Genomic DNA, 17,325 nt, shown 5'->3' on the forward strand with positions numbered 1-17,325 from the left:
CCTCCCATCAGTTTCAGAGCCTTTAGAGGTGCTGTGCTCTGGTCTCTTGACAGGCAGCTGGTCTGAGTGTGGCCCTAGGAATGGCTGCAGTATCTCTGGTTTCAGTCCAGTGGTAGTGAAGTGTGCACATGTTGGGGGCCCGTTGGTCCTTCCCTTCCCAGACGCTCAGGCCCCAAAATGGTTAGGGAGCAGGCCTGGTGTTGGCAGCACTGGGAGCCTTCAGGGCCCACATCAGAGCCGGGCTCCAGGCAGGGAGAGGAGGTGTGGGCCGGGCAGGGTGGACAGGATGCTCATGAGGGTGAAGGAGGTTGTGGAGGTGGGAGACACGTCCACTGGCGGGTCAGGGAGGAAAGGAGCGAGGGCTCCCAGAGGCCATTCTTCCTCCTGCAGGTGAGGGAGCCAGATATGCAGAGCAAGTCACCCAGACGGGCCTGGTGGGGTTGGGTCCCAGCTGAACACTCAGGTGACAGCTCTGGGAAAGCCATGGCTGGGGCTGTCCGCCTGCCCTGGGGGCCTGGGACCAGTGACACACAATGGCAGCAGCTTGCCCAGCGCCTCGGGTCTTGTCTAGAACCGGTTCTTCCACAGTGACCAGGCACTTCGGGAGGCTGCTGGTTCCACGTGGGGGTCAGGAGGATGCAGGATAAGTTAGTGCCTTTTCAGTGGTTAGAAAGCAGTGCTCGAGGGTCAGAGTTCTAACCCTCATTGAGTTAGAGTCGCCGCCTCTTGTTTCCTGAAGGGACGATGATGACATCAATGACGTAGCATCCATGGCTGGAGTGAACCTATCAGAAGAAAGCGCGAGGATATTGGCCACAAACTCCGAATTGGTGGGCACCCTGACACGGTCCTGCAAAGATGAGACCTTCCTACTCCCGGCACCTCTGCAGAGAAGGATATTAGAAATAGGTACAGCCCTGGGATGTTGGGCCCCACATGTGGGCTTGGCGTGGGTCACAACTGCGTGCTCAGTGTGGAGCTGTCCTGGGCTGGGGGGATGCACCTTGTTCCTGGTCATCTGTTTTGCCAGGGCTGTGCTTTCCATGGGGTTGACAGTGGTGGTCTCAGGGAAGCAGGTGTAATCCCCCTCCCCTGCGGGGCTGCCTGGGGTGCCCTCTGGTTGCACAAAGCCATAACCAGTGGATAAGAGGAAGACAGTGAAGGGAAGAACAGAGCTCCAGTGATGGTAAAGTGCTGCCTGTCCCCAGGGAAGAAACATGGCATCACGGAGTTACACCCAGATGTGGTGAGTTATGTGTCACATGCCACGCAGCAGAGGCTGCAGAACCTGGTGGAGAAGATATCGGAGACGGCCCAGCAGAAGAACTTCTCTTACAAGGTAACTGCCGTTTCCCTGGGGGACACTCCCTGTTGTCCCTCCCCAGGGGAGGGTGCAGAGGTAGGCAGCCAAGTGTCCAGCCTGTTTCGAGTTTTCCCAGAACTGGATTTGGGGAAGAGGTTACTGCTTTCAGCCCCATGGCACCCTTGGGTGCCATCCACCTGGCTGTGGAGGAGGATCCCGAGGGGGCCTGGCCTCTGGGTTAGAGAGCCGATCTGCTGGTCCAGGCAGGGGCCTCTTCAGCTCTGGAGTGGGTGGAGTCTTCCTTCCACTCATTCTCCCCACTCACCCGGGGTTCTTGCATCTGAGGCCTGAGCTGTCCCTTGCAGACCCGAGGGGTCCCGCCCACCTGTGACTCAGAGCAGTGCTCCGTTTTGTTCTGTGGAGGGCCACTTTCCGGCCAACGTGGAGTGGCCAGGTGCCTGCCGAGCCCTACCAGGCACTGCCTTCAGAGCAGCGTTTGGAATAAAAGCATGTAGCCATTTGCTTTAAATTTTTTTTTTTATGTTACTATAAAAATTTTAGTAGTCACTTAAAAATAAAATCAAGTGATGTTCGGTCCTGGATTTCGGCACCAAAAAAAACCCAAAAAAAACAAGTGATGCCAAAGTGTGTAAAATGGAAACTTCCCCTTGAGCCCCAAGGAGACTCACCTGCGATGGCATGTGAGCGTCCAGAGCACTTATCATATGTGGAGCTGGGGGGTGAAGTGGGGCATTGGAGTCTGCACACCAGCCTGGGGATTGGGCCGAGGGAGGCCGGAAGCAGTACGCAGACTGTCTGGCTGGGCTCCCAAGTTTATGACAAAGAGTGTTTTCACTTTTTTGTAGGATGATGACAGATACGAACAGGCAAGTGATGTCCGGGCTCAGCTCAAATTTTTTGAACAGCTTGATCAAATTGAAAAACAGAGAAAAGACGAACAGGAAAGAGAGATCTTAATGCGGGCAGCAAAGGCAAGTACTTGTGGCTCACTCAGTTTTCCCACCTTCATCCTGAGTGCTCACCCACACGCTCGGGGTGTCCGGGAGCCGGAGTGCTCACACACACATTTGGGGTGTCCAGGAGCCCAAGCGCTCATACCTGTGCTTGGGGTGTCTGGGAGCCTGAGCGGTGTTTGAGAGTGACCTTATGACACAGTGCATGGGGCAGGGAGCCTTCGAACAGCAGTGGTCACTCAGTGTGTGGGCAGGTCCCCTAGCTGAACGGAGCCCTGTGGGCTGCCCGCACCCACCATCCTCATGTCATGTCACATCAGATTCTGCAGCTGGCAGACCTGCCACAGGCCACACCATGGTTCTGTCCAAGTGGTATTGATTTTCTCAAAAATAATGTTTGTTTTTTGTGATGGTAAATTTTCATCTTTTTGCTAGAAGCATTTAAAAAACTTGATGTTTTCTGTTGTAAGACTTAGATTTTGTTATGTCACAAATAAGGTAACATGTTTGTCGGATGAGAAATGTTTAGGTCATAACTTGTTTTTCTTTTTTACCTGTTTGAAAAAATAGTCTCGATCCAGACAAGAAGATCCAGAACAATTAAGGTTGAAACAGAAGGCAAAGGAGGTAAGCTTTTCTAGTCCAAGAACCTGCATGGCACACTGGAAAGTGTGTTGTATTCAGCCTGAGCGCTGATGGGTGAGAGAGGGGCTGAGGAAGTGATAGCATACCTGCAGCGGGCCTCCACGTAGCGACTAACACCTCTCCAGGTGTTTGCCTGTGCAAACCGTTTGTGTCCTGCTTTAACATTTCATGGTAGTTTCTCATTCGGGGCATCCGATCTCCATACTCTCAAAATTTGCTCTTGTTTTCTGAGCTTTTTAAAGATTTTTTTATTATTGCTTTACTACTTTTATGATTGTAAAATATGCTTACTGTTTAAAAAAAAAGTCAAACTAAAAGTTTAATTTAGAAAAATTTGGAAAACCCTTTGGTGTCTGTGTATTACTTTTGTAGTAGGAAAAAAAAAGGTACACGAAATGACAGTCTCTGTTTGCTTTTCAAAACAAAGATGCAGCAACAAGAACTGGCACAGATGAGGCAGCGAGATGCCAACCTCACAGCACTAGCCGCCATTGGGCCCCGGAAAAAGAGGAAAGTGGACTCTCCGGGACCGGGATCGGGACCAGAGGTACCACTTGGATGCAGGGACGTGGGCTGGAGGGCCTCGGGCGTCAGCCTCCCGCTCACCCTCCAGGGAGTTGGGCTTTCGCACCATTCACATGTTGTCTCACTGCCCTCAGAATACGTTTTACATTCAATGCTTTATATTCAAATCAACCTATTTGTGGATGTCACTTGAGCCATCCCTTTGTAGGAGGAGGTTTGATCTCTGTAGCTTACACAATGAGGTTTAGGCTGACTTTGGAGACCATGGGAGACATTCAATCAGCAGAGTGACCTTCCTTGAGGTGACTGTCCTCATTGGGTGTGGATGTGAGGTGAGCCCAGATCCCAGCACGAAGGAAAGCTGTGGCCTGGTTCTGTTTGTCCACATTTTGTTAGTTTCCTGTTTTGTTTGCTCTTGTATCTTTATATATAATTACAAATCCTCCTTTAAAGTATCATGATTTTTTCTTTAAACTGCCAGTTGTGAATCTCAGGAAGAAAGAGAACATTGTCTTTTATATTTACCTGCTGTTGCCATTTCTGATGTTTTGTGTTCCTTCCCCAAGTTCCAGGTTTCCATTGGCAGTATTTCTCTTTGGCTTGAAGGACAGCATTTGGTGTTGCTGGTAGTGCAATCTGCTTGGTGATGGGATCTTTCAGCTTTTGTTTACTTTAAAGTGGTTGAATTTCCTCCTTAAAATTTTGAATGAAATTTTCCCTGAATAGTCACAGTTTTTTTCTTTCAGCTCTGTTTTTTTTAAAGTTAATTTCTCTCACCTTGAATAGGCCAAGCAAATCCAGATACGTATAACTAAATTAAATAGAATGACAGATGAATAGGGATAAACGATCCTGAGAATTTTAGCTGCCTTTACATTTTCCCTATCCCCCAAGGCCTGTCTTAGTGCTGGTCTTGCTCTCTTTTCCGAGGGAGCTTCTATTCTCATTTAGTCGTATTGTCTTGCTCCAGCTCACAGAGAACATGGGAGGTGTCCCAATGTGCTTTGCAGAATTACAGAGCTCTTATTCTTTCTTAGACCTGAACACAGCCATGAACGTGTGACCATCTGCATCCTGAAAGAAGTTGTTGCATAGTATTCAGGGTTCCACTGTGATTTCGATCCATGTTTCCTGTTGGTCATGAGTTTCAAGATGACTGTCTTGCTTCTTAGAAGTTTGTTGTCTTTGTTTGTTTAGACTTGGTTCTCTTGACCTCTGCTGGGGCTTCTCTGAGCTTCTTGGGTCTGTAGGTCACTGTTTCTCCTCAAATTTGCAGCACTTTGGCCTTTACTTCCTCAAACCTTTCTCTGTTTCAGTCTTTTCCTGTGGGGTTTCCCAGGTATACTTCTGTTAGCTCTCTTGATATTGCCCTTTGGGTCTCTGAGTCTGTACCTGTTTCTTCTGTAATCACTTTCTTCTCTTTGAGACTGGATAATCTCCACTGATCTATCTTCAGATTCTCTGTCATCTTGCCTGTCCAGTGAAGTTTTCCTTTGTTGACATATTTGCAGCTCTGGGATTTCTGCCTAGGTCTTTTTTTTTTTTTTTTTTAAATCATTGCTAATTCTTTGCTGAGATTTCCCTGTCTGCTCCTTATTGAGGCCAGATTTTCCCATCATTCTTGGAACCTCTTTGTAAAGGCTACTCTGATGGTTTGTCAAATCCAGCATCTGGGTCTGTTGACTGCTCTTCTCCGCAATTGTGGTAACAGCTTCTTGTCTCTCTGCATGTCTAGTCATTGTCACTTGTATGCTGGACGTTGTGAATGACATATCATCATCCTCTGAAGAGTGTCAATGCTTGTTTTTAAGTTCAGCAACCGGCTGCTCATCTTGAACATGTGTGTTTTGTGTCTTGCTTTGGTGTCCAGTAGGGTCTGTGGGAATCCCACCCAGTGGGGCCCAGTCAGCACATTTGCTTTCCCTGTGAGGTCAGGGTGGGTATTGCATAGGGTTTGATCCTTACTCTGAGGAAAGGCCGTGGCATCTTGGCTGGAGCCTTGGAGTGAGGACGTGGGGCGGGCTGTACTCCTGCAAGAACTGTCACTCGCGTGTGTTTTGGTTATGTCACACGGCTGTTTCATGGTAATCTTAGTTCCATAAGTAACTTGATGGCTAATAACTGACTAGTCTGTGTGGATGTCTGTTTAGTCATTTGATTTTCCAAATCTTATTCTCTGTTGGATTCTTTTGGGATGTTTCCTGGGGGCTGAGTTCCCCAAATTTGTGCATGTCGACGACAATTTTGATAGCTAAAAAATCCTTGGCTCACATTTTCTTTGTTTGAGACTCTTCCTTGAGTAAGTAGTTACATTAGATATTTTCCCCTGTTGTAAAAGGTTTGCTATCTGTCTGATGACTGTCTGATTTTATTTCTCTTGTGTTTCGTATGTTTTTTCTGCCTGAAGTTGCCTACAGAATTCTTTTCCCTCAAAGCCAAGCATTTTACTTGGAATCGGTTCTTGGGGAATAGGTTCTTGGGGAGAGGTTGTGTTCGTTCAACATGCAGTTTGAACGTTTTTGTATTTGGGAACATTTTCTTGAATGCTTTTTTTGTTTTTGTTTTCCTCTTCAGAGATTCCTGTTATTCATATGTTGTATCTTTCATATCTGCCGTCAGCATTTGCCTTTTCTCTTAGGTCCTTTTAATCTCTCTTTTAAAAAGTTTTATGCTTTTTATTCTTCTCACTGTCTTCTTTCTTCCTTAGTGTCTTATTTGTTTTATTTGCTCTTGTGTTCTTTTTTAGTGTAGTCTTCATTTCTCAACTGAAATTCTCTTTTGTTTCTAATTTTTCCTTGACTTTGTCAGCTTATTTCCAAGTTTTGCTAATTCTGATTTATGTTCTTTCATGCATTTTATCATTTTCTCAGTGTCTCTGTTTGGACATGATAGTTTTGATCTCTTCTTGATTGTGTTTCTGGTGTTTTCCATTATCTCTCTGGGTGGTGTTCTGCTCCTTATTCTCATTTTTCCTTAGGGCAGCTTGTCTGGGGTTCAGCCTTTTCGTGGTTCACTTTTGTGTGAACTGTGTGGTCTTAAACCTTCAGGAGGAGGCAGTTTGAAGATTTGCTGGCTTCACTGAGCTCCTCTTCCATAGCTTCCACATGGTGACAGATGTGCTGTCTGTGATTCTTGGCTCTGCCCCTCTCGACTCTTAGCTGGACCTTTTTGTCTCCTCTGTCCTGTCCTGCTCAGCTTCAGTTTCACTCCTCACAGAGTCTCCTCTGTGTGGGCCCCTGGCTGGCAGAGCTCTTGGTGGCAAGGCCACAGTCAGAGTACCAGCCCGGTCTAGTGGCTGCTCTCAGGTGAACCTGCCCCTCTTCTTGGTGAAGACCCCGAGGGTTTGAGACCTCAAAGGTGCCCGGCAACTTCTCGCGCATAGTTTTGAGGTAGTCTCCAGGCTTGTGGCTGCTTGCAGCTCATCTCCGCTGGTTTTGTTCTATGTGTTGCCTGCTGGCTTTTGGTTTTGCTTCCTAGCTGCTCTGGGTTTTCTTTGGCCTTTGGGAAGATTAAAAACCTCTGATGCCACTGGCACCATCTTTCCAGAATGTATTGATTAACATTTTTCAACATGTTTTCTTTTAATTTATAATAGTTTCAAACCTTTAGAAAAGTTAAAAGAACAGTATGAGAATCTCCATATCCAGATTCTCGGTTCTGAACACTTAGCACCTCTATTTCATCACCTCTTCTCTTTACACACGCAGTGTGCCTGTGCACTTGTGTATTATACATGATGTGTATAAAATCTTTTCCCAATGGATATCCCATCACCCCTAAATGCTGATGATGTTGGACATTCTCTTACGTTACTACTGCACTCCCACCCCCACCCCCGCAATCAGAACATCACACCCTGATGGCCCAGGGTCCTCAGACCTGCTTGCACTTCACCACCTATCCAGGGCATGTACAGTGTCCAGCTGGCACGTGGTGTGAGCCTCTGCCTGATGCCTCCATTCCTGACAGTGTTAGAGAGGACAGGCTTCTTATTCTGTAGGGCGATCCTCGATGTCATTAGGCCAACAGTATTGACTTCTTGCCGCTGGTGACCTTAGCCTTGATTACCTGACTGAATGCTTGGTTAAGAAAGCAGCCTTCCCCACTGTGTAGTTGCCTAGTCCCTTGGTGTTTATTAGTGTTGTGTGAGGAGGGGTCCAGGGTCATGCACTGCTCTGTCCCTGTCACCCCTCCCCTGGCTCAGCACCCACACATGGCTCCCGCTGTGTCAGGACCTCCAGGGTAGGGGCCAGGATGTGGCGCTCTGTGTCCATCATGCCCCCACATTTACTGGTTGCCTTCTGCTGTGAAGAAGAGCCTCCCTCCCATCCTCCTCCATCCATCCATCCACTCATCACCGTGTGTGGACACATGGATCCTGCTGTGTTCAGGGGGTGTAATCAATGCTCTCGTTGTTTCTAGATTGATCAGTGGAAGCTTCTTCAAGCTGGTTCTATATCCTTTTGAAACGTTGCCCTCATCCTGTAAGCGTGAGAGGTGTCCGGGTGACTGTGCCTCCCCTGCCCTCCCCCGTGTGGCACCTGGGAGCTTCCCTGCAGTGGAGGGTGATGTTTAGAGACCAGTATCTGAGCACTCTGCATGCTGGTCACCACGGGGTCCCTGCCCCAGGCCCCGGAGGCCCCAGCAGTCAGAGACTGGAGCGTGTGTCTGTGCACAGTTGTGTGCGTGTGTGCGCCTCTCTGTATCTAGGATGACCCTACGTGTTCCAGTGGATCCTGAAATTCTAGTCTAGGACCTCAGGGCTTCTTCCAGGCTCCTTCCCTTCCTTCCTTAGGAGTCCCTTCACAGGCAGTGAGACATCAAGTTCCTATTCTTCTCAGAATATTTGGTTCTCTTTTGTTTTTGCTCAATGTAACCAATCCCACCACCACTCTGGCCGCTGGGGTCCCTGTGCTGGGAGGGGAGGGCCTAGGGGAAGGGCATGTTGCTCAAGTTCTGTCTTAGGCATTGAACTATGTACAAAATAGAGTATTTCCAGACTGGCGGGGAGGGTGTGGGTGTGGCGAGGAGAGTGGAGTTGGTGGGGGATAGAGCACTTCGAGGACAGTGGAGACCCGTCACTGAAGGCCCAGGGGGCGTGGCTCCGTGTATTGCTGGTGTGCCTGATTTTGGACTTTTGGGATAGGTGAGTTTTGTGCGTGATAACGAACACAAAATCTGGAGCTTAAAGTCCTTCAAGTGCTTTTCTTCATCAGAGATAAGGCTTAATTTTTTTCTTTTTTTAGTTTAGGACTATATCCTTAGGGTGTCTTAAGAACTTTTATTATGAGCCAATTTTGGACTTGCAGAAAAGTTACATAAAGAGTCGAGTTTCCATGTACCCCTTACTCAACTTCCTGATGTGAAGTAGTGCTGTGATACTGTGAACTCAAGACATTACTGGATTTTGTCTTTCAGAATTAATTTTAAATAAGTAAACTTCATATTTTAGAGCAATTTTCAGTTGACAGTCAAATCGAATGTAAAGTACAGTTTTCCCTATGCCTCTGCTCCTCCGCCCATGTGCACAGCCTCCCCCATTGTCCACACCCCCACCAGATGGTGCATTTGTTACAGCTGACGAATCTGCCTTGACACATCATCACCACTCAGAGTCCACAGTGTATATCAGGGCTCACTCTTGTGTAGTACATTCTGTGCGTTTGGACAAATGTATATCATAACCTATCCACCTTTATAGCATCACACACAGAGTATTTTCACTGCCCTAAAAATCCTCTATGCTCTTCCTGTTCATCCCTTCCTCCCCCCACTCCCTGGAAACCCATGATCTTTTTACTGACTCCATAGTTTTGTCTTGCCAGTGTCATAGAGTTGAAACCAGACAGAATGTAACCTTTTCTTACTGGAATCTTTCACGTAGTTGAATGTATTTAAGGTTCCTCCATATCTTTTCATGGCTTGATAACACACTTCATTTTGGTGCTGACTATTTCATTGCCTAGATACATCCCATTTTACTTAAACATCACCAACCAAAGGACATCTTGGTTGCTTCTGAGTTTTGGCAATTATGAATACAGCTGCTATAAACATCTGTGTACAGGTTTCTGTGTGGATGTGAGTTTTGAACTTATTCAGGTAAATACCAAGGGACACAATTTTGTGTGGTATGTTTACTTTTGCTATAAACCTCCATACTATCTCCCCAAGTGACTACCATTTCACGTCCCCACCAGCACTGAATGAGTGTTCCTGCTGCTCCACACCTGCACCAGCACACATGTTGTCAGTGTTCTGGGTTTTGGCCTTTCTCATAGTTATGTGGTAGCGTCTCTGCTTTCATTTGCGTTTCCCTAATGACATACGATGCGGAGCATCCCTTCATGTGCTTATTTGCTATAACATATCTTCTTGGTGAGGTGCCTTTAAAGATCCTTGATCCATTTTTAAAATGGGGTTGTTTGTTTTCTTGTTATTGAGATTTTAGAGTTCTTTGTATAGTTTGGATTTTTTATTTTTTAAGTCAGATGTGGCTTTTTCACATTTCCTCTGTATTTGATGGTTCCTGCTCTCCACTGATGTTGCAGGACCCTGTCCTGGCGTTTGGTCTCTGTAGCCCTCCGTGCTTCCTTGTCTTTCCTGACCTGACACTTTGAAGAGTGTGTATCAGTTATTTGGTAGACAGTCTCTTGTTCTGGGTGCATTGTCAGTTTCCTTTCGGTGAAATCCAGGTGGTATAACGTGGCTGGAGTGTCACCCCAGCCATGCTGTGTCCTCACCGCATCATCTCAGGAGGTGGTGACATCCGGGTGTCCCGCTGCAGGTGGTGGTTCAGGTGGGCTTGCAGGTGTCCCTGCTGGAAAATCTGTTTCCCCTCTTAATGAGAGTCTTGTGGGGAATTCTGGGACTGTGCTCCCCCGACCCCTGTTCCTCCCAGTCGGTCACTCCTCCCTGCTCAGGGCCTCGGGCTCTCCTTGGGCCTTTGTTGGAATCTGCTAGCTCCACTTCTTCCATTCCTTACCTGCCTCTGTCACGGCGGGGGTTGCAGTGGGGTCTCCTGTCCTGGCTCTGCTCAGTTACCACAGGCCCCTCGTGCTTGGCTTCTCTCTCCTCGTACTCAACCCGCCACCTTCTGAAGGTTTCTCACCTTCCCACACCACAAGACGTTCCAGGCTCACCTCACGTTTTCCTGCTGTAACTGTGGGGTCGGCCGTGTCTCCCTGGAGCCGTGGTTCCTTTTGCTGGGACACGTGTAGGACCAAGATCCTATTCGTGTTGCCATGCTGTTGAGTTTTGCAGACCTGCTGGGCAGCAGGGATACTCAGCGTTCGTGAATGCGCTGTGGGTGCTTGTTCTCAGGGCAGGGTATCAGCTCTCGTAGGGTGTACAGAGGCAGAACCTCATGGATTATACCGACTGTCTCCACTTATCTTCATCCACCTGGTGTGTTTTGTGCTGGATGTGGAGCTCCACAGTTGCCCTTGTCAGTGTCTCTGTCTTCATCTCCTCGCATCTCCTGCAGGTTTTGCTTTTCTGGAGGTTGCTGTGGTATTTGATATGTACATATCCGTAAATGTTGTATCTTCACAGTCAGTTGCGATTTTTAGCATCACAAAGTATCTGTGCCCAGAGGGCTCGGTGTCTCCCTTGTCCTCAGTCAGGCCTATTTCCCCTGCTCTCCTGTTCCCATTGGTCTGGAGCCTCTGTTCCTCCTGGGCCTGTGGCCCCTCCTGTAGGTGCACCTCTGTGTAGTGTGCAGCAGGGTCCTGTCTTCTGAGTCCTGCTGGCGAGTGTTTTTCCATCGTGGGTGAGTTAAGCCCATCATCTGTGTTGATACAGCTGACATATGGGTTCCGACTCTGTCACAGATTCTTATGATTTTTTTTTTTTTTTTTTTTTTTTACCGTTGCTGTGTGTTTTGGTGTCATGTGTAGTCTTTGCTCCTTAATTAAGATAATTGTGTTTAGGAAGGTGTGTGACTCTGCTCTAGTGGTCACTTTCGTATGTAAGTGTTTGGGTGTCTTTACCTCAGGTTTTCACGTGTGTTTCCTGTTGGGCTTCTTAGCTCATGTCCACATTCTCCTTGGCCCCAGGCGGCCACATGGCCTCCCTATTGGGTCCTGTGACCCCTTCCATCTCACGCTTTGTCACGTCATTTCTACTTCATCATGGCATACGATGTCATCTCCTGGTCACTTCCTCAGTTTTGCTGTTGCACCAGCTACGCGTTTATATTATACACGCTTATTTCTCCCTTGTGCGGATTCTCTGCTCTCTCTCATTGGGATGACCCTGACCTGTGACCGAGTTCTCACGAAGCTCAGGTGCAGAGTCCCCTGCCATGTTGCAAGTTGAAATGGTTTTTCTGTGGCCTTGATGTGGAGGGCAGTCAGGCTGGATATAAAAATGTTGGTTCATGCTTGCTTTCAGTGATGTTTTTACTGTATATGGGCTTCCCTAGTGGCTCGGTTAGTAAAGAATCTGCCCACAATGTAGGAGACCTGGGATCGATCCCTGGGTCGGGAAGATCCCCTGGAGAAGGAAATGGTAACCCACTCCAGTACTCTTGCCTGGAGAATTCCATGCATGGAGGAGCTGGGCAGGCTGAAGTCCATATAGTCCATGGGGTTGGACACTGTGCGACCAGCTTTCACTTTGGCTTACTGTATGGGTTTGGGAAAGCCTGATTCCAGGTTAATTTATCTTGGAAAACTGAGTTTTATGAGGCTTTGTCAAAGTTGATTTTATGGGTTAATTTTCCCAGATGCCCACTTGCCTTGTCCATGTAGGTTTGGTTTTTTGGTTTCCATTTCTTGAAAGTTTCCTCCGATTATGGTTTAGTATATTCCTCCTGCCCTCACGTTTGCCTCCCTCTCTAGGGGCTCTGACGGCTCAGTGCATGTCCTCCTTTTGTGTCTTCCTTTACCCTGTGTTTTCCTGGCCCTTTAATTTTTTTTTCTTTGTCTCCTTTCTGTTTTCTTGTTCTGCTTTTCTTCGCCTCTTATGAATTTTTATTCAAGTTTTTTCTCCCCTGAGCACCTTACAGTTTATATTCGTGTCTAAGACAATTTTGTCTTTTTTTCTCATTTCTTTCTTGAGTCTGTCAACTCTCGTTTCTTTCTGGCTTTTAATCCATCTTCCCCTTATATTTTGAGTTTTGATTCACGGTGATTTTCATACCCTCAAATGTGTAAGTACTTTTTTTTGTTGAAAGCGTTGTCTTGAAGTTGCTTATTTTTCCAGATTGCGTTTGGCCCTGATACGTGTGGGATTTCATTTTCTGACTTTTTGTGGTGGCTCTTGGTGGACTTGCTGATGTTAATATTGTGGTATGGCTGTTGACAAGATTTGTGGTCCGATGGCGCCCTCTCCTGACTGTTGTGCAGAGCCCAGTGTCTTAGCTGGTGTCTGTCCTGATGAGGAGGGCTGAGGTCCTCTGGTGGTGCCCGCAGGACCCTGCATCCCCCCAACTCACTTCTTGGTGTGCACTTAGGCACCCTCCGGCCTACTCTGGCCGGAGGAGGACTCTCTCGCTGCTGTGCCTGCTGCTTGGTGTCATAGGGGCACAGCCGCCCTCCTCGGTCTTTGTGAGTCTGGGCCGTGTTTTCATGTTGTGTGGATGCTGTGTTCCCTCCCTGTTCTGGATGACCCTGGGGGAGATGATGGAAGATACCGGGGTGACCTTGGCTCTCCTCAGCCAAGTGCCGGGGTTCCCTGGCGCCCTCCAGCTGCCTGTGCTCGGGCGTGGACAAGCTTGAGAATTGCACTGGTGTGAAGAGGAGCAGAGTGAGCCAGGGGATGTCTGTGCTCTTGGTACCTTGACCTACGTTACTCACCACCTAGCACACAGGGCATCACTCAGACACCCTCTCATGGGTGTGGACCTCTTGCTACTATTGTAGGGGCTCTGGGGGGAGTGGCAGTGAGGCCCCCTGTGCGAGTTCCCCCAGACAGTTTGTTTTGTACACAAAACGCTCCTATAGGACTGTTACGGAGACTCAGGGAAAACTGGCAAGAAAACCTAAGTAGTTGTTTCAAACACGGACAAGTAGTCATCAGAGGACTTGTCTGGAGGAGGTACCCGTGATTAAGGTTCTGAAGGGGGGGGGGTGTGTGTGTAAGGAACTCGTAAATTAACAGAAGACATGGGATGCCTCGCCTGCCACCTGCTGGCCGCTTACTGCACTGCGGCCTCCTCCAGCATCACAGGACTCATGGCTCCCACCTTCTTAAACTTTGAGAAAACGCTGTAAAAGTACCTTTTTAAGTTTTGCACTTGAAATACAAATGAGCAACTTTAACCATCAGAATACAGACACTTCCTGTTCATTTTGAACGGAAAACCAAGACCCGTCCAGTTGGGAGTTGTGTGGTTTGTGCCCACGAGTGTCGGATGGAGACTGTGACAGACGTGCTGAAATCATGGATGCTGCTGCTAGGGGGGCGGCGACGCAGCAGGAAGGCACCCAGAACCTCAGCTCTGCAAGCCATCAGGCACCAGAGCTCACACCTTCGGCCAGATCCCCCCGCAGGCTGACCAAACTGGGTGCCAAGCAGCGCAGGCTGCTGTCAGCCCAAGGGAGTGGGGAGCACCCTCCAGGCCGCAGACGACACGGTGACTGAAGAGTCCTGCAGCCCAGCTCGCCGACCGCCAGCCCGCCCAGCACACGAGCCTGGACCTTGCGGCTTTGGGAATGTGCCTTTGTTGGCGAAGTGGGGGGTGACATGGCCACCGCAGGTGCAGTGCCAGCCCACCTGAGTCCTGGACACCAGCAGTGCCAGCTACGAGCCCTGGAGCCATTCTGCGTCCCATTGGGGCAGGAGCCGCCACGTTTTCCTTCTGTGTCCGGGGCCAGAGTCTGAGCTCTGTGGGGAGTCGCAGGGTTAGCATCTTCCAGTGTGTGCCTGAGTGCACCAGGCCTGGAGGTGGGCGCGGGGCCGTGCCCCCTGCTCTCACCCCTTCTGTTAGGGACTGGCTGAGCACCATGGCTCCAGCAGTTGGCCTAAGCCTGTCCAGGCCCGGCTTCCTCCATAGCCGGGTTCCGTGGGACACCTGTAGGGAACCGTGCGCTGCCCCCAGACCTGCGGTCCTGGGGTAGCACCTGGCCTTTCCCCTTCTTTCCAGCGCCGAGGGCCCTGCCCACCTCTGTGCTCCACTAATTCGGCTGTCTTCTCCTTTCTCGTCACCAGGGCTCGGGCCCAGGCTCGGCGGTCCCAGGCAGTTCCGGCGTCGGAACCCCCAGACAGTTCACGCGGCAAAGGATCACGCGGGTCAACCTCAGGGACCTCATATTTTGTTTAGAAAATGAACGTGAGACAAGCCATTCACTGTTGCTGTACAAAGCATTCCTTAAGTAGCACGGACACGGCCTCTTAGCAGAGACGCCTGGGGACTTTTTATATATTTGCAGATTACGCCTTTTTGTAATGAGCAAATGGGATATTGTTTAAAAAACAGCCACCTCTTTACAATGGAACAGTTTTATATTCCTGTTTCTAAGTCAACTCTTCAGTATGGAGGAAAACATGTTTCTGTAACAGAGAATACAGAGGCCTGCGGGTACTCTTACAGGACAATTAAATCCTAACTCATCTTTGATTGAGTGGCCTTCTTGCCAAACAAGCCATATATAAAAACTGATGGAATCGTTTAGCAAATAACTAGCTGTCCTCTTGTCACCTCATAGCGGTTTCTACATCGTTTGTGCATTTGGTTTAGTTCAACCCAGCTTACTGCGTAGGTGTGTGTCTACAGCCAGTGACCTCATTTCACTTATTTTATTTTTGTATTAGTCAGTTGGCAAAGCAAACTGATTTTTTAGACTATTTATCTCCCTCCCTCCCCTACCCCTCCATTCAGGATCCTCGAGGAGCAGGCAGCCCACCGTCCGCCTGTGCCTCGGGGCTCATCCCTCTCTGCTTCGTGGGGCCCCGGCGATGCGGCTCCTTCTGAATGTGTGGTCAGCATCTGTACAAATGCATTTTATTTGCTATTGTTTGTAAAGCTGTAAAGTTAAAAGAAATGAAAACCTTTTCAGCATAAATCTATTTTACTTGCACTGTGTTTTTTAGCTAAAAGTGAAAACTTAGATGAAATAAAATCCAAGTTGAGAAGAATCATCAAAAGACTGTTTCTCAGTGTGAATCAAGTGTTGAAAAATGGTTGGTGTATTTTGTCAGTAATTGTACATAATTTTTGGCACATAACATGAAGATGGCTATGTAACTATAATTATTTTGCTAAGAGACTGTATGCAAGCTGTGGGCCCACTTTACAGACGTCCAGAGCAAAAGCCCCTTCTTTGTACCTATTTTTTTATTACAAATATACTAATTGGTTCTTTATATTTTCAGAGGTTATTGTATTAAATTGTCTATTGATAGTACTTTTATGACTGTAAATACTTTGGCTTTCTCCGTGTGAATTCTCATGTTAGACTTTATTCGCGCGTGTGAACTGAATGCTGATCAGTATTTTTTATCGACACCTGAAAACTGTTACACCTTTTATTTTGTCTTTTAGGAAATCCCTGTCTTTCCATTTTTTCATGTAAATTTTGCACAGTTACTTGTTCATATGTAAATATTTTACTTTCGAAAATGAAGTTTTTAATTGCTATTGTTTTATATAGGATTGAAAGAAAATTAACTCCTTTATTAAAAACAAATTTATCTGTATCTGTTTTGCCTGTTTTTCCCAGTTTTCCAGTTGTAGACTCTGCTGCCAGAGATTCAGCTCTGGCTCCGCTGAGGTGTGTCTTTATGAGCCACTTTTTAGGAGTCAGTGTCTAAAACCCAGCGAGTCCAGTAGAAATAGCCTCACCTCCGAGGACAGGACCTGTCTTCAGAGTCAGCCCTGGTGTCGCGTGCGAGGGGCCAGAAGCTGAGTTCAGGCCTTGCTCCCTGCCGGGCCACTCCTCCTCGGACACGGATGGACTCGTGCAGCGTGGACGCCGGGCTGCTGTCCGTGCAGAGGCCTGGGGCTCCCCTGGGAGAGGGAAGGTAAGGCGGGGGTGGGGACACGTGGGAGCCCTGGCCCCAGCCCCGACGCGGACCCACCTTGGCGGGGGTGTGTGGTCTCTGGAGGCCCCGCCCTGTCTGGCGGTGAGTGACAGGTTGCCCTTGACGCACTGTGGTTCCTGAGGGGGCCTTCGCCAGGGGTTCGGCCGCTGAGATCACGCCAGCACGCGTCTCGCGAGAGCCGCTGCCGGCCTCGTCTGTGTGATGGCAGTTGGTGTCCAGGTCTCATGTTGATTTTGACTGGTTTGCTGGGTCTCCCAAGATCCGTGGGTTTCTGTCAAGTTACAGCCTCATTCTGACCCCTGTTGTGTTGGTCTCCCCAGTGACGCAGCTCTGCGGTTGGTCGTCTCCGCGCTGGAGGCTGAGGTTGAGACCCAGGTGCGGGCGGGCCTCCCCTGCTCCTGGCGGTTGTGCGCGTGCTGCCGCTCCTTGGCTTGTGGAAGCGTCGCTCTTTGCCTGCCGGGCCGTTTTCTCTTTGTGCACATCTGTCTCCGTGATTAAATTTCTCCCTTTTGTAAGATGCCAGTCGTTTGGGTGAGGGCCTGCCCTAGTCAATTCGTTTGAGCTTTCATGGCCTCTGTGAGGACCCAGCCATGTTCTGAGGTCACGTTCTGAGCTCCTGGGGCGTTGGGACCCTCAACATGATCCTTTTTGGGCGGGGGAGGCAGTTCAGCCCATAACACCTGTGATGCTGGCGATGAAAGAGGGTAGATGTGAATCTTTAGAGCCTTTCCTGGTGGCTCAGACGGTAAAGAATCAGCCTGAAATGCAGGAGACCCGGGTTCGATCCCTGGGTTGGGAAGATCCCCTGGAAAAGGGAATGCCAGTATTTTTGCTTGGAGAATTCCACGGACAGAGGAGCCTGGCCGGCTACAAGCCCATGGAGTTACAAAA

At 48.7% G+C, this 17,325-nt stretch overlaps 1 protein-coding gene and 1 long non-coding RNA gene across 3 annotated transcripts in view; both read left to right on the forward strand.

Moving 5' to 3' along the window:
• The window catches only part of TAF4 (TATA-box binding protein associated factor 4), a 60,452-nt gene extending 44,365 nt beyond the window's left edge, over nucleotides 1-16,087 (forward strand). For both annotated transcript variants that reach the window (XM_081561130.1, XM_081561132.1), the window contains 6 exons: nucleotides 740-909; nucleotides 1,209-1,339; nucleotides 2,170-2,295; nucleotides 2,848-2,904; nucleotides 3,350-3,469; nucleotides 14,602-16,087. In XM_081561130.1, the coding sequence (XP_081417256.1) occupies nucleotides 740-909; nucleotides 1,209-1,339; nucleotides 2,170-2,295; nucleotides 2,848-2,904; nucleotides 3,350-3,469; nucleotides 14,602-14,769 (772 nt within the window). In that variant the 3' untranslated portion in view covers nucleotides 14,770-16,087. The remainder of the gene's footprint in view (nucleotides 1-739; nucleotides 910-1,208; nucleotides 1,340-2,169; nucleotides 2,296-2,847; nucleotides 2,905-3,349; nucleotides 3,470-14,601) is intronic.
• A 511-nt stretch (nucleotides 16,088-16,598) lies between these two features.
• Nucleotides 16,599-17,325, forward strand: part of LOC145533550 (uncharacterized) — a 29,547-nt gene continuing 28,820 nt past the window's right edge. Inside the window, exons 1-2 of the long non-coding RNA XR_014074152.1 lie at nucleotides 16,599-16,653; nucleotides 16,755-16,809. This is a non-coding gene — a long non-coding RNA (uncharacterized LOC145533550). The remainder of the gene's footprint in view (nucleotides 16,654-16,754; nucleotides 16,810-17,325) is intronic.

This window comes from Giraffa tippelskirchi, chromosome 13 (genome assembly GCF_054371585.1).
Source record: "Giraffa tippelskirchi isolate mGirTip1 chromosome 13, T2T-mGirTip1v1.2.pri, whole genome shotgun sequence".
Classification (NCBI taxonomy): Eukaryota; Metazoa; Chordata; class Mammalia; order Artiodactyla; family Giraffidae; genus Giraffa; species Giraffa tippelskirchi.